At 52.4% G+C, this 23,871-nt stretch overlaps 1 protein-coding gene across 1 annotated transcript in view; it reads right to left on the reverse strand.

The window, feature by feature from the left end:
• Positions 1 to 1,677: 1,677 nt before the first annotated feature.
• ENO4 (enolase 4) overlaps positions 1,678 to 23,871 on the reverse strand; it is a 199,505-nt gene continuing 177,311 nt past the window's right edge. The window contains exons 6-7 of the mRNA XM_063950052.1: positions 9,994 to 10,230; positions 1,678 to 2,007 (exon numbers count right to left, since the gene is read on the reverse strand). Of these exons, the coding sequence (XP_063806122.1) occupies positions 1,678 to 2,007; positions 9,994 to 10,230 (567 nt within the window). The remainder of the gene's footprint in view (positions 2,008 to 9,993; positions 10,231 to 23,871) is intronic.

Raw genomic sequence — 23,871 nt, forward strand, 5'->3', positions numbered from 1 at the left:
ATACGCCGCACTCTATAATATACACTTGGCAGCACACTATGTGAAGTAAATATGCCGCACTCTATAATATACACTTGGCAGCACACTATGTGAAGTAAATACGCTGCACTCTATAATATACACTTGGCAGCACACTATGTGAAGTAAATACGCCGCACTCTATAATATATACTTGGCAGCACACTATGTGAAGTAAATATGCCGCACTCTATAATATATACGTGCTGAGGCAGGTTTGCGTGCATTAAGCCTTGTTTGAAAAACAGCATTTGAAAATCCTTTTGTCCTTAGGATTGATGATTCAAGAGCCACGCCGTCAAAGACAGATGGGCTAGATCTTGATGGAGACATGGGTCCTGAGATAGAAGGTCCTGTCATTGACGAATTTGAAGGTGTTGCCCTATTGAGAGGCCTTGGAGATCAGAGAACTAATGCCATCTGAGCAACACCGGGGGCCACCAGAATTGTTTGAATTTCCAAAGTACACGAGGTAGAAGGGATACCGGAGGGAATATGTATGGTAGACGAACAGTCCACTGGATCGATAAGGTGTTTACAAATGCTGCTTGTGGATCATTGGACCCGTACCAGAACTTTGTGTTTGTGGCGGGAGGCCATGAGATCCACGTCTGGTAGGTCCCACCTGTCCACTAGGAGTTGGAAGACCTCTTTGTGAAGAGCCCATTCTCCGGCGTGAACATCCTTATAGCTGAGGAAATCCATTTCCCAATTGAGTGCCCCCAGAATGAACACTACTGATATGGCAAAATGATGACATTTGGCCCACCTGAGGATCTTGGCAACTTCTTGTATCGCCATTTTCCTGTGAATGCCGCCCTGGTGATTGATATATGCCACTGCTCTGGCGTTGTCGGACTGAACTTGAATTGGTCTGCCCTGAAGAACATTATGGGCTAGGGTCAACGCATTGTACACCGCTCTTAGTTCAAGCACTCTGATTGGTAACAGACTCTGCCAGGCTCCATCCACACTGCGAGTCAGAGCTATCATTTGTGACTTGATGCAATGAGGGTGACCGTTCCACTTGAAAAGAATCAGCCGCTGTAGAGGGCGAGAATGAAACTGTGCAAATTCGACCATGTCGAATGTTGACACCGAATGAACGGACACTCGAGGACAGTGAAGGAACTGGTGTACTTTGGGACTAATTCAGTAAGGATTGCTAATTAGCAGAATTTGCAATCCCTCTGAACGCATGCTGGGGGCCGCCCATCGCAGGGCTTGGTCGCCCAGCATGCAGACGGCGGCCTCCCCCCTTGATGAAGCAGAAATTAAGGTTGCCTCCTGTTGGCGCCATCTTACTGATTGCGGCGGCATTTGACATCACGCAGCCACCGTGATCACGCCCATGCCACGCCCCCATTTCCACGCTGCCGCCCCTGTGCAGATGAGAGACGCAGATCTTGCGCAGAGCGGAGGGGTTGGGAGATATGAGATAAGTTTAGAGATATATGTTGGTGTAGTTTGGATAATAACTTTATATAAGCGTAGAAGTATTTTACATTGAATACGGTAAAATATGGACAACCTATGGAGGTACTGACAGAGCGGATCCACAGATGATGAACGTCTTGCTAGGAAAAATAGCCTCGCAGCTGACCCACTGCTTGAGCTCTCCATCCTCTGACCCAGTCGCTGGCTCCGCAAAACTCATCCTCATGAAACTTCAGACGTCAGATTGCGTCGCTGGAACCTTCCTTGGGGCACATCCTGATAAAACAGGGCAGTCTGTAGAATAGTGGCTGCTGGTGCAAGAGTTTGCACTGTAGGACTGTTGTCTGGTAATCCCAGCACCTCCTTTATTACCCGCATACGATTATCGGGTGTTGCGCCATCTCCCAGCGCTTCTAGACAGGCCTTTAATACATCCAGTGTCCGATCAAGCCTCTGTGGAGATGCAGACAACTGGCTGCTATAAGCCACAGAGGTTTCTGCAGTCCTTGGTGGACCCTTATCCTCCTTTATCCAGTAGAATGAGGGTTGATCCTGGTCCAAATGACACAATCACTGTTTCAGTATCACCTTCTCACAACAACCAAACTGAATATTTCTGTCCCCACACAAGTCCTGTAGTGTCTCCAGCCTCGTAGCCTCATAGCTCTGTGCACACACCCATTACTTCAGCTGTGTTTTGAACAGTCTTTTCAGCAAGATACCTGGCTACTGTGTGCCAAACTGTTTACAAGGCTCTTAGGTGTACTCCGCTGATACCTCTCGCAGCCTTACCCAGGGTAAACCGGGACTGAGTGACCCCACAGCTGCCACCAATTGTGAGGATACGGATTCTCTGATCACTCAGGTACACAGTTTAGTAAAGTGGCAAATGCCCTTTATTGTAAATATACACACACAGTACACAATAACATTAACTATTGCAAGCCAGGATGGTGTCTTACTTACTAGGTCCCCACAGTAGTATAGGATTACAGTCTCGTGATGTTACATGCCAGCAGTAGTTCTGTGTCTCCTGGTCTGGGATACCAGCTCACACAACGCCCTTCACCACGGATTTTCACCACTGACGGCACTGCAATCCCTAGTCAGTGTCTGCACTTCAGAAGCACATCCACTCTCTGACCTTCTGTGCAGATGTCACCCATCCCAGCCAAAAACACTGCCCTTCTACAAAAGTCCCACAAATTCCTTGGGGTAGACCTGCCTTCCTGGGCTATCCAAGGCGTGGTGCTCGCTGCTTATTGGAGCTGCAGAGTAAGGGGTGGAGATGGCCAGGTTCAGTACAGGGTAAAACCTGCTGATGACTACACATGTCCAGGAGATAACAATAGATGCTACTATATCCTTTCTCCAAATATCACACAGTGTCCAGTCACTACTAGAATTAACCCCTTTGTAGCAGACAAGAGATTCCAGCTGCTGACTCTGAAAATTCTCTGGCATAGACTTATTCCTATTACCAGTTACACATATTAAACACAGTATAACCAAAAAAACTACATATTCCCAATAAAACAGACACAATATAACTAGACTATAACAACAACACAATACAATATTGCCCGGGATAGAACTAATACATGGGTAGGACCAGGGCTAAGAAAGGAACCGCGTGTCTTTTACCACTGCGACACAAGGTGCCGGCTGTGTCGTCACACCCTCTCCATCACATGACACAGTAGAATCGGATATTGCAGGGGAATGAGAGGAAGACGTGGCCTGTGTAGAGGAACCGGTGACTTGTTTATTCCCTGGCAGGCTCTGAGTCTGAGTTAGCTTTTGGACCTGATTAGACAGCGTATCCACCCAGGGTGGATTTAGTAGTGGGACTATATTAGGTGGTATTGACACAGGGGGGGGGGGGGGAAACTAAATTAGGTGGTAGTGACATAGGGGGAAACTACATTAGGTGGTATTGACATAGGAAGGGGGCCTATATTAGGTGGTAGTGACATGGGGGGGACTATATTAGGTGGTAGTGACATAGGAGGGACTATATTAGGTGGTAGTGACATAGGGGGGGACTATATTAGGTGGTAGTGACATGGGGGGGACTATATTAGGTGGTAGTGACATAGGGGGGGACTATATTAGGTGGTAGTGACATAGGGGGGGGCTATATTAGGTGGTAGTGACATAGGAGGGGACTATATTAGGTGGTAGTGACATAGGGAGGACTATATTAGGTGGTAGTGACATAGGGAGGACTATATTAGGTGGTATGACATAGGGAGGACTATATTAGGTGGTAGTGACATAGGGAGGACTATATTAGGTGGTAGTGACATAGGAGGGACTATATTAGGTGGTAGTGACATAAGACTATATTAGGTGGCAGTGACATGGGGGGGGCTATATTAGGTGGTAGTGACATAGGGGGGGGGCTATATTAGGTGATAGTGACATAGGAGGGGACTATATTAGGTGGTAGTGACATAGGGAGGACTATATTAGGTGGTAGTGACATAGGAAGGACTATATTAGGTGGTAGTGACATAGGGGGGACTATATTAGGTGGTAGTGACATAGGGAGGACTATATTAGGTGGTAGTGACATAGGGAGGACTATATTAGGTGGTAGTGACATAGGGGGGACTATATTAGGTGGTAATGACATAGGGGGAGGACTATATTAGGTGGCAGTGACATGGGGGGGACTATATAAGGTGGCAGTGACATAGGGGGGACTATATTAGGTGGCAGTGACATAGGGGGGACTATATTAGGTGGCAGTGACATAGGGGGGGACTATATTAGGTGGCAGTGACATAGGGGGGACTATATTAGGTGGCAGTGACATGGGGGGGACTATATTAGGTGGCAGTGTGACATGGGGGGGACTATATTAGGTGGTAGTGACATAGGGGGGGACTATATTAGGCGGTAGTGACATAGTGGAGGCAATAAAAACACCAGGGCACCTTTGCTCTCTCAAGCTGTGTCAGAGATCACTCAGTACATCAGCTCACAGTCAGAGTTACGGACACTGTAAAATGCATAGGCTCTATTTGCCATAATCATGAGATGCACAATATGATATTAAGCAGATCCAGAGGGAGAATCATCAGCTCTGGAACAAGATGGACGATATGGAGAATCGTTCACAATGCAACAACATTAGAGTGGCAGGATTACCGGAATCGATTAAGGGTCCAGCTTTGGTCTCATTCGTCACAATATCCTTACGCAAATTGTTGAAAATTGAGGATGTATGCAAGGATCTAGTTGTTGAAAGGGTGCGTAGAGTGGGCCCTCCGCCTCGACCGAATGACTCACGCCCACGGGTCACCATATTTAAATGCCTAAATCATCTGCATAAAGTGGCCACATGGAAGGCATCGCGTAAGATCCAGGATTTAGCGTGGGAAGGACGAAAAATTCGTATTTTTCAAGACTTCTCAGTGGAATTACCGAGGGAACGTAAAGCTTTTTCACCCATCTGCTCCAGCCTTGTATCCGCTAAGAAAAAATGTGCCCGCATGTACCCAGCCCGCCTTATTTATTGCTGACACTTAGTATGATTTCAATAATCCTGATGATGCCCAGGCGTTCCTGAGAGAAGAACGTCATTCGGCTCCTGATGACATCTCGGATCCTCCTCCTCCTCCGTAGTGATAGCCGCTACTTTATTCATTTATTTCTTTTATTTTTTTGTCGCTGGTTCTCTTTATTCCCTTGTATTCATTGGTGACCCTCATTATAATCGATCTTATGTAATTTCTGCTGAAATCTGTATCCTGTCTCAATCTGTAATACCTCCTTGGCTCACTATATTGTCTGCATGGTCTACTTTCTAGTCAGCTAATTGTATTTGGTAGTATTATATATTCTTTAACCAATTTCTCCCCCCCCCCCCCATCATCCCATATTGTAAGTCGTGACATTCCTGTATGTATATCCTAACTTGCTGTTTTGTCTGGTCACCAAACAGGGAGATTCTGATTCCTGACACGCTGTTATTCATTCATCCTCCTATTCCTAATCACTTCTTCCCATCCCTCTTCCTATTTTATCTACAGGTCTATTAGTTAGTTGCTCTGACATTACTTTGCCTTACCTGATACACTTAAATACATTGTGAAGAATTACTTCAACCCGTCTGATAAGCATCAATTTTACACCAACTACAGATATCACAAATATGGCAACAAAACTAGCAAATGACTAACTAATATCCTGAATGGCACCAGGGGAGCTATGACAGTCCACCCTTTACTTCTCCCAGATGGGAACCACACTCCCTCTAACAAACCAACAACTCAGATGAGACTTCTTGCCACTATATACTCCTCTCTGTCTTCACAGACTCATATCCTTCTTACCTTTCCTCAGACTCCATTTTAGCTCTGTGCTCCACCCTTGATTTCCCACAGGCACCCACTGACAAACTCCTCACTAACCCAGCCTATCACCCTCGCAGAAGGCAGCTGAGGCACCTGGTCCTGACGGATTCAGTGGTGATTTTTATAAACTATTTGAAGAGAAGATCAGCACTGTTCTTGTATCTTTTTTTTAACCATGTTCTATTTAATGGTGTCCTACCATTGTATTTTAACTCAGCAATTATAAAAGTACTCCCGCAAGCCAGCAGAGATTTATCTAAACCAGAATCATATGGGTCAATATTTCTTCTAAACTGTGATTACAAGTTACTAACTAAAATTCTTGCTGACCGCTTAAATTCCATATTACCGCTAATAATCCATCGGGATCAGACAGGATTTATTAAGGGCAGACACTCTGTAATTAATGTACGCAGAGTCCTTGCAGCCACTCAAGCTTTCCATAGTGAGTCCAATTTGACCAATGCTAAACTTATATTATCTGTAGATGTCGAAAAGGCCATTGATTTAGTACATTGGTCTCATTTATACTTAGGGAGGCCAATCCCGGGATCTGAATCAGCGGGATCCCGGGATTTAGGTCCAAAAATGGCCGGGAATCAATCCCGGGATTGGAAGAACCAATCCCGGGGATTGAGGGATCAGCGTTGAGCGTCCTCCGGACCCTCAGACGCTGCCCGGCTTCCTGCTCCCCTGCGCGGTGTGACGTGCAGTGACAGGTTACGCTGCGCCATCACACCCTGCTGGGAGCCGCCGGGAGAGAGCTGCTGAAGTGTCCCACCCGCACGCCCCGGTGTATGGTGAGTTATGTGTGCAGGGCGAGGGGGGCGGCACACAGGGAAACGCCAATCCCGGGGATCCCGGCATTGACCATTATTTAGTCCCAAAAAATGGCCCGGGATTGGCCTCCCTATTCATACTCGACTATGGAAAGATTTGGCTTTTGTTCCTGTCTTTATCTCCTTCCTTCAGACTATTTCCACTAAGCCCAGACCTCACATTTCTTGTCATGGATTTCTTTCCTCCCCCTTCCCTATCCAAAGAGAAACTCGTCAAGGTCGCCCCCTCTCACACCTATTTGTCCTAGCCATTGATCTCCTCACGATTGCTCTCCGCAACTCCCCTGCCGTTAGCGGTATCCATTTATCGTCTGTGGAACTAAAGCTTGCACTGTTCGCAGACGATATGCTTCTCTTTATTTCCGATCCAGCCAGATCTATCCCTGTAATTATGGATATTACTGAATCGTATGGCCCCATATCAGGATATAAGATTAGTATAAGTAAATCAGAGGTACTTTCTATTACTACCCTATCTCCCTCCTCCAAATCAATGCCTTCCCTAACTCAATTTCAGATCCAAACCTCCCATATCAAATATTTGGGAGTCCAAATCTCTAGGACCCCCGCCTCTTTACATAAAAATAACTTTATCCACTTGTTCAATAAAGTCTTCTCTCCAATGGATGCCTGGGCCAAGTTACCCCTTTCCATTCTAGGCAGAGCTGCCGTATTGAAATGTGATATATTCCCCAAAATGTATTTATTGTCTCCAGCTGCTGAGGGCTCTATTGCCAGCAGGATGACTAAAGCTCAGCAGAGCAATGTCATCCTTCCTACAGAATGGTCAGCGCCCAAGAATGACTCTGCTTAAGCTCACTAAATCCCAAAAAGCCAGCGTCTTAATATCCCTGATTTTGCCTTATATTCCCACACCACTCATTTCAGATACATATCGGACTGGCTTCTAGAAACTTCACACTATACTGACTGTGAACGGGAAAGACTTGTCACCCCTTCTCGCTGGGTGCACTCCTCATACTCCGTCTCATCCCAGAACACATCTTACATCATACACTTTTCAGGGATACATATGAACTTGGCTGTTCATTAATAAGACCTTAAAAAAATCAACACTCTTTATCCCCCTCTGCGGCAACCCCAATGTTTTACCCAGAGCCGGCCCTAACCAATATGATGCCCTAGGCAAGATTTTGGCTGGTGCCCCCTAGCACCGCCGCTAGTTCTGCAGGAGATGCCTGGCGTGAGTCAGCTGGCAGCTCTGCTAACGTCGGGCGCCTTTTGTTTATGAAAATGCATCTTATTATTTGCATTACTATGTGGCTTCTGCTGATTAAAATGATATGTTGCATGCCTATATTCTGTGTGCAACTGTGGCTGTATCTGCATACGAAATGCTATGTTGCAGTGATTTCCATAAATACACTGCAACATAGCATTTCGTATGCAGATACATCCGCAGTCACACACAGAATATAGGCATGCCACATATCATTTTAATCAGCAGAAGCTGCTGGTGCCCCTAAGCATACCAAATGCCCTAGGCATTTGCCTAGTTTGCCTATGCCTAAGGCCGGCTCTGGTTTTACCATCCATTTAGAACCCAGCTATTCAGACTTGGCGTAGAAAAGACCTAAAAACTTAGCTACAAAATTACCGATCGGGCCGACATTTCTGTATTTAAAATACTTTTTTTTTATTGATTTTATGTTATATTCTAATTTTCTGAGATTTTGGATTTGGGTTTTCTTAAGCTGTAAGCCACAATCATTAAAATTATAACAAATAAAGGCTGAAATATCTCACTTTGCATGTAATGAGTCTGTATACTGTAATATATTAGTTTGACTTTTTAAGTTGAATTACTTAAATAAATGAACTTTTGCACAATATTCTAATTTTCTGAGTTTCACCTGTACATGCAATAGACAGGCAGGCAGACAGGCATGCGATAGACAGGCAGACAGGCATGCGATAGACAGGCAGCCATGCGACAGGCAGGCGGACAGACATGCGACAGATAGGCAGGCAGGCATGCGATAGACAGGCAGGCAGACAGGCATACGATAGACAGACATGCGATAGATAGACAGGCAGGCAGCCATGCGATAGACAGGCAGGCAGGCAGCCATGCGATAGACAGGCAGGCAGGCAGCCATGCGATAGACAGGCAGGCAGGCAGCCATGCGATAGACAGGCAGGCAGGCAGCCATGCGATAGACAGGCAGGCAGGCAGCCATGCGATAGACAGGCAGGCAGGCAGCCATGCGATAGACAGGCAGGCAGGCAGCCATGCGATAGACAGGCAGGCAGACAGGCATACGATAGACAGCCATGCAATAGACAGGCAGGCAGCCATGCGATAGACAGGCAGGCAGGCAGCCATGCGATAGACAGGCAGGCAGACAGGCATACGATAGACAGCCATGCGATAGACAGGCAGGCAGCCATGCGATAGACAGGCAGGCAGCCATGCGATAGACAGGCAGGCAGCCATGCGATAGACAGGCAGGCAGCCATGCGATAGACAGGCAGGCAGCCATGCGATAGACAGGCAGGCAGCCATGCGATAGACAGACAGGCAGCCATGCGATAGACAGGCAGGCAGCCATGCGATAGACAGGCAGGCAGCCATGCGATAGACAGGCAGGCAGCCAGCCATGCGATAGACAGGCAGGCAGACAGGCATACGATAGACAGCCATGCGATAGACAGGCAGGCAGCCATGCGATAGACAGGCAGGCAGCCATGCGATAGACAGGCAGGCAGCCATGCGATAGACAGGCAGGCAGCCATGCGATAGACAGGCAGGCAGCCATGCGATAGACAGGCAGGCAGCCATGCGATAGACAGGCAGGCAGCCATGCGATAGACAGGCAGGCAGGCAGCCATGCGATAGACAGGCAGGCAGCCATGCGATAGACAGGCAGGCAGGCAGCCATGCGATAGACAGGCAGGCAGGCAGCCATGCGATAGACAGGCAGGCAGCCATGCGATAGACAGGCAGGCAGCCATGCGATAGACAGGCAGACAGCCAGCCATGCGATAGACAGGCAGACAGCCAGCCATGCGATAGACAGGCAGACAGCCAGCCATGAGATAGACAGGCAGGCATTCGATAGACAGGCAGGCAGGCATTCGATAGACAGGCAGGCAGACAGCCATGCGATAGACAGGCAGGCGGACAGACATGCGATAGACAGGCAGACAGCCATGCGATAGACAGGCAGGCGGACAGACATGCGATAGACAGGCAGACAGCCATGCGATAGACAGGCAGGCAGGTAGCCATGCGATAGACAGGCAGGCAGGTAGCCATGCGATAGACAGGCAGGCAGCCAGCCATGCGATAGACAGGCAGGCATTCGATAGACAGGCAGGCAGCCAGCCATGCGATAGACAGGCAGGCAGGCATTCGATAGACAGGCAGGCAGGCAGCCATGCGATAGACAGGCAGGCGGACAGACATGCAATAGACAGACCTCTCGCGCGGTTAGCCCCGGCTTGGGAACCAGCATGACTTCTTCCATAAGGTTGAGCTTCCCGGGAGAGGATTTACCATAACTGAGCAGCGTTATCAGGGGTGTCGGCAGAACGAGTTCTGAGGGCAGCTGATGTCGGGAAATAGAAAGTGCTTGTTACATGTATTCAGGAATAAGCTGGTGTCCTGCTACTGGGACTGAATACAATAAATACAAACACAATGGGCTGATCTAGAAGAGACTGTAATAGCGATCGCATTGTGCACATGGGAATGAGACTTATATGCAGTTATACACAGGCCGCCTCTACCTACACCCATATACCCCATAGTCTCCAGTGCATATAGCCCCCGGGGCCGGACTGACACAGACCACCTCTACCTACACCCATAGCCCCCATAGTCTTCAGTGCATATAGCCCCGGGGCCGGACTGACACAGGTCACCTCTACCTACACCCATAGCCCCCATAGTCTCCAGTGCATATAGCCCCCAGGGCCGGACTGACACAGACCACCTCTACCTACACCCATAGCCCCCATAGTCTTCAGTGCATATAGCCCCCGGGGCCGGACTGACACAGGCCACCTCTACCTACACCCATAGCCCCATAGTCTTCAGTGCATATAGCCCCCGGGGCCGGACTGACACAGGCCACCTCTACCTACACCCATAGCCCCATAGTCTTCAATGCATATAGCCCCCGGGGCCGGACTGACACAGGCCACCTCTACCTACACCCATATACCCCATAGTCTCCAGTGCATATAGCCCCCGGGGCCGGACTGACACAGGTCACCTCTACCTACACCCATATACCCCATAGTCTCCAGTGCATATAGCCCCCGGGGCCGGACTGACACAGGCCACCTCTACCTACACCCATAGCCCCCATAGTCTTCAGTGCATATAGCCCCGGGGCCGGACTGACACAGGTCACCTCTACCTACACCCATATACCCCATAGTCTCCAGTGCATATAGCCCCCGGGGCCGGACTGACACAGGCCACCTCTACCTACACCCATAGCCCCCATAGTCTTCAGTGCATATAGCCCCCGGGGCCGGACTGACACAGACCACCTCTACCTACACCCATAGCCCCCATAGTCTTCAGTGCATAAAGCCCCCGGAGCCGGACTGACACAGACCACCTCTACCTACACCCATAGCCCCCATAGTCTCCAGTGCATATAGCCCCCGGGGCCGGACTGACACAGGCCACCTCTACCTACACCCATATACCCCATAGTCTCCAGTGCATATAGCCCCCGGGGCCGGACTGACACAGGCCACCTCTACATACACCCATATACCCCATAGTCTCCAGTGCATATAGCCCCCAGGGCCGGACTGACACAGGCCACCTCTACCTACACCCATATACCCCATAGTCTCCAGTGCATATAGACCCCAGGGCCGGACTGACACAGGTCACCTCTACCTACACCCATATACCCCATAGTCTCAAGTGCATATAGCCCCCGGGGACGGACTGACACAGGCCGCCTCTACCTACACCCATAGCCCCCATAGTCTCCAGTGCATATAGCCCCCGGGGCCGGACTGACACAGGTCACCTCTACCTACACCTATATACCCCATAGTCTTCAGTGCATATAGCCCCCGGGGATGGACTGACACAGGCCACCTCTACCTACACCCATAGCCCCATAGTCTCCAGTGCATATAGCCCCCGGGGCCGGACTGACACAGGCCACCTCTACCTACACCCATATACCCCATAGTCTTCAGTGCATATAGCCCCCGGGGCCGGACTGACACAGGCCACCTCTACCTACACCCATAGTCTTCAGTGCATATAGCCCCCGGGGCCAGACTGACACAGGCCACCTCTACCTACACCCATATACCCCATAGTCTTCAGTGCATATAGCCCCCGGGGCCGGAATGACACAGGCCACCTCTACCTACACCCATAGCCCCATAGTCTTCAGTGCATATAGCCCCCGGGGCCGGACTGACACAGGCCACCTCTACCTACACCCATAGCCCCCATAGTCTTCAGTGCACATAGCCCCCGGGGGCCGTACTGACACAGGCCACCTCTACCTACACTCACAGCCCCATAGTCTCCAGTGCATATAGCCCCCGGGGCCGGACTGACACAGGCCACCTCTACCTACACCCACAGCCCCCATAGTCTCCAGTGCATATAGCCCCCGGGGCCGGACTGACACAGGTCACCTCTACCTACACCCACAGCCCCCATAGTCTCCAGTGCATATAGCCCCCGGGGCCGGACTGACACAGGCCACCTCTACCTACACCCATAGCCCCCATAGTCTTCAGTGCATATAGCCCCCGGGGCCGGACTGACACAGGCCACCTCTACCTACACCCATAGCCCCATAGTCTCCAGTGCATATAGCCCCCGGGGCCGGACTGACACAGGCCACCTCTACCTACACCCATAGCCCCATAGTCTTCAGTGCATATAGCCCCCGGGGCCGGACTGACACAGGTCGCCTCTACCTACACCCATAGTCTTCAGTGTATATAGCCCCCGGGGCCGGACTAACACACACCACCTCAACCTACACCCATATACCCCATAGTCTTCAGTGCATATAGCCCCCGGGGCCGGACTGACACAGACCACCTCTACCTACACCCATAGCCCCCATAGTCTCTAGTGCATATAGCCCCCGGGGCCGGACTGACACAGGTCACCTCTACCTACACCCATAGCCCCCATAGTCTCCAGTGCATATAGCCCCCGGGGCCGGACTGACACAGGCCACCTCTACCTACACCCATATACCCCATAGTCTCCAGTGCATATAGCCCCCGGGGCCGGACTGACACAGGTCACCTCTACCTACACCTATATACCCCATAGTCTTCAGTGCATATAGCCCCCGGGGATGGACTGACACAGGCCACCTCTACCTACACCCATAGCCCCATAGTCTCCAGTGCATATAGCCCCCGGGGACGGACTGACACAGGTCACCTCTACCTACACCCATATACCCCATAGTCTTCAGTGCATATAGCCCCCGGGGATGGACTGACACAGGCCACCTCTACCTACACCCATAGCCCCATAGTCTCCAGTGCATATAGCCCCCGGGGCCGGACTGACACAGGCCACCTCTACCTACACCCATAGCCGCATAGTCTCCAGTGCATATAGCCCCCGGGGCCGGACTGACACAGGCCACCTCTACCTACACCCATAGCCCCATAGTCTTCAGTGCATATAGCCCCCGGGGCCGGACTGACACAGGCCACCTCTACCTACACCCATATACCCCATAGCCTTCAGTGCATATAGCCCCCGGGGGCCGTACTGACACAGGCCACCTCTACCTACACTCACAGCTCCATAGTCTCCAGTGCATATAGCCCCCGGGGCCGGACTGACACAGGCCACCTCTACCTACACCCACAGCCCCCATAGTCTCCAGTGCATATAGCCCCCGGGGCCGGACTGACACAGGTCACCTCTATCTACACCCACAGCCCCCATAGTCTCCAGTGCATATAGCCCCCGGGGACGGACTGACACAGGCCACCTCTACCTACACCCATAGCCACATAGTCTCCAGTGCATATAGCCCCCGGGGCCGGACTGACACAGGCCACCTCTACCTACACCCATATACCCCATAGTCTCCAGTGCATATAGCCCCCGGGGACGGACTGACACAGGCCACCTCTACCTACACCCACAGCCCCATAGTCTCCAGTGCATATAGCCCCCGGGGCCGGACTGACACAGGCCACCTCTACCTACACCCACAGCCCCCATAGTCTCCAGTGCATATAGCCCCCGGGGCCGGACTGACACAGGTCACCTCTACCTACACCCATATACCCCATAGTCTTCAGTGCATATAGCCCCCGGGGCCGGACTGACACAGGTCACCTCTACCTACACCCATATACCCCATAGTCTCCAGTGCATATAGCCCCCGGGACCGGACTGACACAGGCCACCTCTACCTACACCCATAGCCCCCATAGTCTCCAGTGCATATAGCCCCCGGGGCCGGACTGACACAGGCCACCTCTACCTACACCCATAGCCCCCATAGTCTCCAGTGCATATAGCCCCCAGGGCCGGACTGACACAGGCCACCTCTACCTACACCCATAGCCCCCATAGTCTCTGCATATAGCCCCCGGGGACGGACTGACACAGGCCGCCTCTACCTACACCCATAGCCCCCATAGTCTCCAGTGCATATAGCCCCCGGGGTAAGACTGACACAGGTCACCTCTACCTACACCCATATACCCCATAGTCTTCAGTGCATATAGCCCCCGGGGATGGACTGACACAGGCCACCTCTACCTACACCCATAGCCCCATAGTCTCCAGTGCATATAGCCCCCGGGGACGGACGGACACAGGCCGCCTCTACCTACACCCATAGCCCCCATAGTCTCCAGTGCATATAGCCCCCGGGGCCGGACTGACACAGGTCACCTCTTCCTACACCCATATACCCCATAGTCTTCAGTGCATATAGCCCCCAGGGCCGGACTGACACAGGCCACCTCTACCTACACCCATAGCCCCATAGTCTTCAGTGCATATAGCCCCCGGGGCCGGACTGACACAGGCCACCTCTACCTACACCCATATACCCATAGTCTTCAGTGCACATAGCCCCAGGGGGCCGGACTGACACAGGCCACCTCTACCTACACTCACAGCCCCATAGTCTCCAGTGCATATAGCCCCCGGGGCCGGACTGACACAGGCCACCTCTACCTACACCCACAGCCCCAATAGTCTCCAGTGCATATAGCCCCCGGGGCCGGACTGACACAGGTCACCTCTATCTACACCCACAGCCCCCATAGTCTCCAGTGCATATAGCCCCCGGGGACGGACTGACACAGGCCACCTCTACCTACACCCATAGCCCCATAGTCTCCAGTGCATATAGCCCCCGGGGCCGGACTGACACAGGCCACCTCTACCTACACCCATAGCCCCCATAGTCTTCAGTGCATATAGCCCCCGGGGACGGACTGACACAGGCCACCTCTACCTACACCCATAGCCCCATAGTCTCCAGTGCATATAGCCCCCGGGGCCGGACTGACACAGGCCACCTCTACCTACACCCATATACCCCATAGTCTACAGTGCATATAGCCCCCGGTGCAGGACTGACACAGGCCACCTCTACCTACACCCATATACCCAATAGTCTTCAGTGCATATAGCCCCCGGGGACGGACTGACACAGGTCACCTCTATCTACACCCATATACCCCATAGTCTCCAGTGCGTATAGCCCCCGGGGCCGGACTGACACAGGTCACCTCTACCTACACCCATATACCCCATAGTCTCCAGTGCATATAGCCCCCGGGGCCGGACTGACACAGGTCACCTCTACCTACACCCACAGCCCCCATAGTCTTCAGTGCATATAGCCCCCGGGGCCGGAATGACACAGGCCACATCTACCTACACCCATATACCCCATAGTCTTCAGTGCATATAGCCCCCGGGGCCGGACTGACACAGGCCACCTCTACCTACACCCATATACCCTATAGTCTTCAGTGCATATAGCCCCCGGAGCCGGACTGACACAGGCCACCTCTACCTACACCCATAGCCCCCATGGTCTTCAGTGCAAATAACCCCCGGGGCCGGACTGACACAGGCCACCTCTACCTACACCCATATACCCCATAGTCTCCAGTGCATATAGCCCCCGGGGCCGGACTGACACAGGCCACCTCTACCTACACCCATAGCCCCCATAGTCTCCAGTGCATATAGCCCCCGGGGCCGGACTGACACAGGCCACCTCTACCTACACCCATAGCCCCCATAGTCTCCAGTGCATATAGCCCCCAGGGCCGGACTGACACAGGCCACCTCTACCTACACCCATATACCCCATAGTCTCCAGTGCATATAGCCCCCGGGGCCGGACTGACACAGGCCACCTCTACCTACACCCATAGCCCCATAGTCTTCAGTGCATATAGCCCCCGGGGCCGGACTGACACAGGCCACCTCTACCTACACCCATATACCCCATAGTCTCCAGTGCATATAGCCCCCGGGGCCGTACTGACACAGGCCACCTCTACCTACACCCATATACCCCATAGTCTTCAGTGCATATAGCCCCCGGGGCCGAATGACACAGGCCACCTCTACCTACACCCATAGCCCCCATAGTCTCCAGTGCATATAGCCCCCGGGGCCGGACTGACACAGGCCACCTCTACCTACACCCATAGCCCCATAGTCTCCAGTGCATATAGCCCCCGGGGCCGGACTGACACAGGCCACCTCTACCTACACCCATATACCCCATAGTCTCCAGTGCATATAGCCCCCGGGGCCGGACTGACACAGGCCACCTCTACCTACACCCATATACCCCATAGTCTTCAGTGCATATAGCCCCCGGGGGCCGGACTGACACAGGCCACCTCTACCTACACCCATAGCCCCCATAGCCTTCAGTGTATATAGCCCCCGGGGCCGGACTGACACAGGCCACCTCTACCTACACCCATATACCCCACAGTCTCCAGTGCATATAGCCCCCGGGGCCGGACTGACACAGGTCATCTATACCTACACCAATAGCCCCCATAGTCTCCAGTGCATATAGCCCCCGAGGCCGGAATGACACAGGTCACCTCTACCTACACCCATATACCCCATAGTCTTCAGTGCATATAGCCCCCGGGGCCGGACTGACACAGGCCACCTCTACCTACACCCATAGCCCCCATAGTCTCCAGTGCATATAGCCCCCGGGGCCGGACTGACACAGGCCACCTCTACCTACACCCATAGCCCCCATAGTCTACAGTGCATATAGCCCCCGGGGCCGGACTGACACAGGCCACCTCTACCTACACCCATAGCCCCATAGTCTCCAGTGCATATAGCCCCCGGGGCCGGACTGACACAGGCCACCTCTACCTACACCCATATACCCCATAGTCTCCAGTGCATATAGCCCCCGGGGCCGGACTGACACAGGCCACCTCTACCTACACCCATAGCCCCATAGTCTCCAGTGCATATAGCCCCCGGGGCCGGACTGACACAGGCCACCTCTACCTACACCCATAGCCCCCATAGTCTCCAGTGCATATAGCCCCCGGGGCCGGACTGACACAGGCCACCTCTACCTACACCCATAGCCCCCATAGTCTCCAGTGCATATAGCCCCCGGGGCCGGACTGACACAGGCCACCTCTACCTACACCCATATACCCCATAGTCTACAGTGCATATAGCCCCCGGTGCAGGACTGACACAGGCCACCTCTACCTACACCCATATACCCAATAGTCTTCAGTGCATATAGCCCCCGGGGACGGACTGACACAGGTCACCTCTATCTACACCCATATACCCCATAGTCTCCAGTGCGTATAGCCCCCGGGGCCGGACTGACACAGGCCACCTCTACCTACACCCATAGCCCCCATAGTCTCCAGTGCATATAGCCCCCGGGCCCGGACTGACACAGGTCACCTCTATCTACACCCATATACCCCATAGTCTCCAGTGCGTATAGCCCCCGGGGCCGGACTGACACAGGTCACCTCTACCTACACCCATATACCCCATAGTCTCCAGTGCATATAGCCCCCGGGGCCGGACTGACACAGGTCACCTCTACCTACACCCACAGCCCCCATAGTCTTCAGTGCATATAGCCCCCGGGGCCGGAATGACACAGGCCACATCTACCTACACCCATATACCCCATAGTCTTCAGTGCATATAGCCCCCGGGGCCGGACTGACACAGGCCACCTCTACCTACACCCATATACCCTATAGTCTTCAGTGCATATAGCCCCCGGAGCCGGACTGACACAGGCCACCTCTACCTACACCCATAGCCCCCATGGTCTTCAGTGCAAATAACCCCCGGGGCCGGACTGACACAGGCCACCTCTACCTACACCCATATACCCCATAGTCTCCAGTGCATATAGCCCCCGGGGCCGGACTGACACAGGCCACCTCTACCTACACCCATAGCCCCCATAGTCTCCAGTGCATATAGCCCCCGGGGCCGGACTGACACAGGCCACCTCTACCTACACCCATAGCCCCCATAGTCTCCAGTGCATATAGCCCCCAGGGCCGGACTGACACAGGCCACCTCTACCTACACCCATATACCCCATAGTCTCCAGTGCATATAGCCCCCGGGGCCGGACTGACACAGGCCACCTCTACCTACACCCATAGCCCCATAGTCTTCAGTGCATATAGCCCCCGGGGCCGGACTGACACAGGCCACCTCTACCTACACCCATATACCCCATAGTCTCCAGTGCATATAGCCCCCGGGGCCGTACTGACACAGGCCACCTCTACCTACACCCATATACCCCATAGTCTTCAGTGCATATAGCCCCCGGGGCCGAATGACACAGGCCACCTCTACCTACACCCATAGCCCCCATAGTCTCCAGTGCATATAGCCCCCGGGGCCGGACTGACACAGGCCACCTCTACCTACACCCATAGCCCCATAGTCTCCAGTGCATATAGCCCCCGGGGCCGGACTGACACAGGCCACCTCTACCTACACCCATATACCCCATAGTCTCCAGTGCATATAGCCCCCGGGGCCGGACTGACACAGGCCACCTCTACCTACACCCATATACCCCATAGTCTTCAGTGCATATAGCCCCCGGGGGCCGGACTGACACAGGCCACCTCTACCTACACCCATAGCCCCCATAGCCTTCAGTGTATATAGCCCCCGGGGCCGGACTGACACAGGCCACCTCTACCTACACCCATATACCCCACAGTCTCCAGTGCATATAGCCCCCGGGGCCGGACTGACACAGGCCACCTCTACCTACACCCATAGCCCCCATAGTCTCCAGTGCATATAGCCCCCGGGGCCGGACTGACACAGGCCACCTCTACCTACACCCATATACCCCATAGTCTCCAGTGCATATAGCCCCCGGGGCCGGACTGACACAGGCCACCTCTACCTACACCCATATACCCCATAGTCTTCAGTGCATATAGCCCCCGGGGCCGGACTGACACAGGCCACCTCTACCTACACCCATAGCCCCCATAGTCTCCAGAGCATATAGCCCCTGGGGCCGGACTGACACAGGCCACCTCTACCTACACCCATATACCCCATAGTCTTCAGTGCATATAGCCCCCGGGGCCGTACTGACACAGGCCGCCTCTACCTACACCCATATACCCCATAGTCTTCAGTGCATATAGCCCCCGGGGCCGGACTGACACAGGCCACCTCTACCTACACCCATAGCCCCATAGTCTCCAGTGCATATAGCCCCCGGGGCCAGACTGACACAGGTGGATGGCCAGCTACACAGGGCTGCCCGTTCTTGGCTGGCTCAGAGGCCCCCTGGCTCATGCACACTAATGACAGGGCAGCATGCAGCCCCAGTCAGTCCTGATTAGCGCTGGCGCAGAAGATGGCTGCACTTGGCGTGGGGATCGGTTTATCATCCTCTGTTAGGCATTATACCTGTAACGGCTGTAGTCAGAAAGATCCATGCCTGGCACTACGTGACCACACAGAGTAATTCAGTATGGTAAACCTGCCATCTGGGACGCAGCGCGGATCACGATATGAGGAGACGCCGCTGGCTGCATTCCCATACTAGTGCATTGCTGCCGATTCCACGTACATATCTGACTCCGGCCCCAGTGCCGGGGGTACAAGCTGGCGTCAGCGTCATTGGTGGGACAGGAGACTGCAGCGTACCCACAGCAGGTTACAGACGCTGGCGGGTTCTCTGAGCCACCCTGCACTGATCTGTAATGTATACACTTTATATTCCAATGTACTATCATTTCTTATGTGTAAATGTTACGTGTTCCACAGGAAATCCACTCGCATCCCTTTATCTGTATGTGAGGCTGCGTCACAACTGCGCACAACCATACACAGCCCTCACTGCAGAGGCCGCAGCTCATCATCCTATGCACTCTGCAAAGCCACAATCCACTTCTGAATAAGCCCCACTGTGACCCACAATCCATCACTGAATAATCCCCACTGTGACCCACAATCCATCTCTGAATAATCCCCACTGTGACCCACAATCCATCACTGAATAATCCCCACTGTGACCCACAATCCATCACTGAATAATCCCCACTGTGACCCACAATCCATCACTGAATAATCCCCACTGTGACCCACAATCCATCTCTGAATAATCCCCACTGTGACCCACAATCCATCACTGAATAAATAAGAATTTACTTACCGATAATTCTATTTCTCGTAGTCCGTAGTGGATGCTGGGGACTCCGTCAGGACCATGGGGTTTAGCGGCTCCGCAGGAGACAGGGCACAATAATAAAAGCTTTAGGATCAGGTGGTGTGCACTGGCTCCTCCCCCTATGACCCTCCTCCAAGCCTCAGTTAGGATACTGTGCCCGGACGAGCGTGCATAATAAGGAAGGATATTGAATCCCGGGTAAGACTCATACCAGCCACACCAATCACACCGTACAACCTGTGATCTGAACCCAGTTAACAGTATGATAACAACGAAGGAGCCTCTGAAAAGATGGCTCACAACAAGAATAACCCGATTTTTGTAACAATAACTATGTACAAGTATTGCAGACAATCCGCACTTGGGATGGGCGCCCAGCATCCACTACGGACTACGAGAAATAGAATTATCGGTAAGTAAATTCTTATTTTCTCTAACGTCCTAAGTGGATGCTGGGGACTCCGTCAGGACCATGGGGATTATACCAAAGCTCCCAAACGGGCGGGAGAGGGCGGATGACTCTGCAGCACCGAATGAGAGAACTCCAGGTCCTCCTCAGTCAGGGTGTGCCCCTGACCAAGTAGCAGCTCGGCAAAGTTGTAAAGCCGAGACCCCTCGGGCAGCCGCCCAAGATGAGCCCACTTCCTTGTGGAATGGGCTTTTACTGATTTTGGCTGTGGCAAGCCTGCCACAGAATGTGCAAGCTGAATTGTACTACAAATCCAGCGAGCAATCGTCTGCTTAGAAGCAGGAACACCCATCTTGTTGGGTGCATACAGGCTAAACAGCGAGTCAGATTTTCTGACTCCAGTCGTCCTGGAAACATATTTTCAGGGCCTTGACAACGTCAAGTAACTTGGAGTCCTCCAAGTCCCTAGTAGCCGCAGGTACCACAATAGGTTGGTTCATGTGAAAAACAGAACACACCTTAAGGAGAAATTGAGGACGAGTCCTCAATTCTGCCCTGTCAGAATGAAAAATTAAGTAAGGGCTTTTATATGATAAAGCCGCCCATTCTGACACACGCCTGGCTGAAGCCAGGGCTAATAGAATCTTCACCTTCCATGTGAAATATTTTAATTCCACAGTGGTGAGTGGATCAAACCAATGTGACTTTAGGAAACTCAAAACAACATTGAGATCCCAAGGTGCCACTGGGGGCACAAAAGGAGGCTGTATATGCAGTACCCCTTTTACAAACGTCTGAACTTCAGGCACTGAAGCCAGTTCTTTCTGGAAGAAATTTGACAGGGTCGAAATTTGAACCTTAATGGACCCTAATTTTAGGCCCATAGACAGTCCTGTTTTCAGGAAATGTAGGAAACGATCCAGTTGGAATTCCTCTGTAGGGACCTTCTTGGCCTCACACCACGCAACATATTTTCGCCAAATGCGGTGAAAATGTTTTGCGGTTACATCCTTCCTGGCTTCGACCAGGGTAGGGATGACTTCATCTGGAATGCCCTTTCAGGATCCGGCGTTCAACTGCCATGCCGTCAAACGCAGCCGCGGTAAGTCTTGGAACAGACAAGGCCCCTGCTGGAGCAGGTCCTTTCTTAAAGGTAGAGGCCACGGTTCTTCCGTGAGCATCTCTTGAAGTTCCGGGTACCAAGTCCTTCTTGACCCATCCGGAACCACGAGTATCGTTCTTACTCATCTCCTTCTTATGATTCTCAGTACTTTTGGTATGAGATGCATAGGAGGGAACACATACCCTGACTGGTACACCCACAGTGTTACCAGAGCGTCCACCGCTATTGCCTGAGGGTCCCTTGACCTGGCGCAATATTTGTCCAGTTTTTTGTTCAGGCGGGACGCCATCATGTCCACCTTTGGTTTTTCCCAACGGTTTACAATCATGTGGAAGACTTCCCGCTGAAGTCCCCACTCTCCCGGGTGGAGGTTATGCCTGCTGAGGAAGTTTGCTTCCCAGTTTTCCACTCCCGGAATTAACACTGCTGAGAGTGTTATCACATGATTTTTCGCCCAGCGAAGAATCCTTGCAGTTTCTGCCATTTCCCTCCTGCTTCATGTGCCGCCCTGTCTGTTTACGTGGGCGACTGCCGTGATGTTGTCCCACTGGATCAATACCGGCTGACCTTGAAGCAGAGGTCTTGCTAAGCTTAGAGCCTTGTAAATTGCCCTTAGCTCCAGTATATTTATGTGGAGAGAAGTCTCCAGACTTGATCACACTCCCTGGAAATTTTTTCCTTGTGTGACTGCTCCCCAGCCACTCAGGCCGGCATCCGTGGTCACCAGGACCCAGTCCTGAATGTCGAATCTGCGGCCCTTTCATAGATGAGCACTCTGCAGCCACCGCAGAAGAAAACACCCTTGTCCTTGGAGACAGGGTTATCCGCTGATGCATCTGAAGATGCGATCCGGACCATTTTCCCAGCAGATTCCACCGAAAGGTTCTTGCGTGAAATCTACCGAATGGGATCGCTTTGTAAGAAACCACCATTTTTCACAGGACCCTTGTGCAATGATGCACTGATACTTTTCCTGGTTTTAGGAGGTTCCCGACTAGCTCGGATAACTCCCTGGTCTTCTTCTCCGGGAGAAAACATCCTTTTCTGGACTGTGTCCAGAATCATTCCTAGGAACATTAGACGTGTCGTCGGAAAAAGCTGCGATTTTGGAATATTTAGAATCCACTCGTGCTGTCGTAGAACTACTTGAGATAGTGCTACTCCGACCGCCAACTGTTCTCTGGACCTTGCCCTTATCAGGAAAGCGTCCATATTTCTTTTAGGAAGAATCATCATTTCGGCCATTACCATGGTAAAGACCCGGGGTGCCGTGGACAATCCAAACGGCAGCGTCTGAACGGATAGTGACAGTTCTGTACCACGAACCTGAGATACCCTTGGTGAGAAGGGCAAAATTTGGACATGTAGGTAAGCGTCCCTGATATCCAGTGACACCATATCGTCCTGGTTCGCTATCACTGCTCTGAGTGACTCCATCTTGATTTGGACCCTTGTATGTAATTGTTCAAATCTTTTAGATCTCACCGAGCCGTTTGGCTTCAGTACCACAATATAGTGTGGAATAATACCCCTTCCCTTGTTGTAGGAGGGGTACTTTGATTATCACCTGCTGGGAATACAGCCTGTGAATTTTTTTCCAATACTGCCTCCCTGTCGGAGGGAGACGTTGGTAAAGCAGACTTCAGGAACTTGTGAGGGGAAGACGTCTCGAATTTCCAATGTACACCTGGGATACTACGTGTAGGATCCAGGAGTCCACTTGCGAGTGAGCCCACTGCGTGCTGAAACTCTTGAGATGACCCCCCACCGCACCTGAGTCCGCTTGTATGGCCCCAGCGTCATGCTGCGGACTTGGCAGAAGCTGTGGAGGACTTCTGTTCCTGGGAATGGGCTGCCTGCTGCAGTCAGGGCCGTCTTAACAGCAGTGTAGGCCCCTGGGCACAGCAATGCACTGGGCCCCCTACCCACTCTCCAGCGGTAGGGGTGGGTGGGTGCTATC

This window comes from Pseudophryne corroboree, assembly GCF_028390025.1.
Source record: "Pseudophryne corroboree isolate aPseCor3 chromosome 3 unlocalized genomic scaffold, aPseCor3.hap2 SUPER_3_unloc_59, whole genome shotgun sequence".
In the NCBI taxonomy this organism is placed as follows: Eukaryota; Metazoa; Chordata; class Amphibia; order Anura; family Myobatrachidae; genus Pseudophryne; species Pseudophryne corroboree.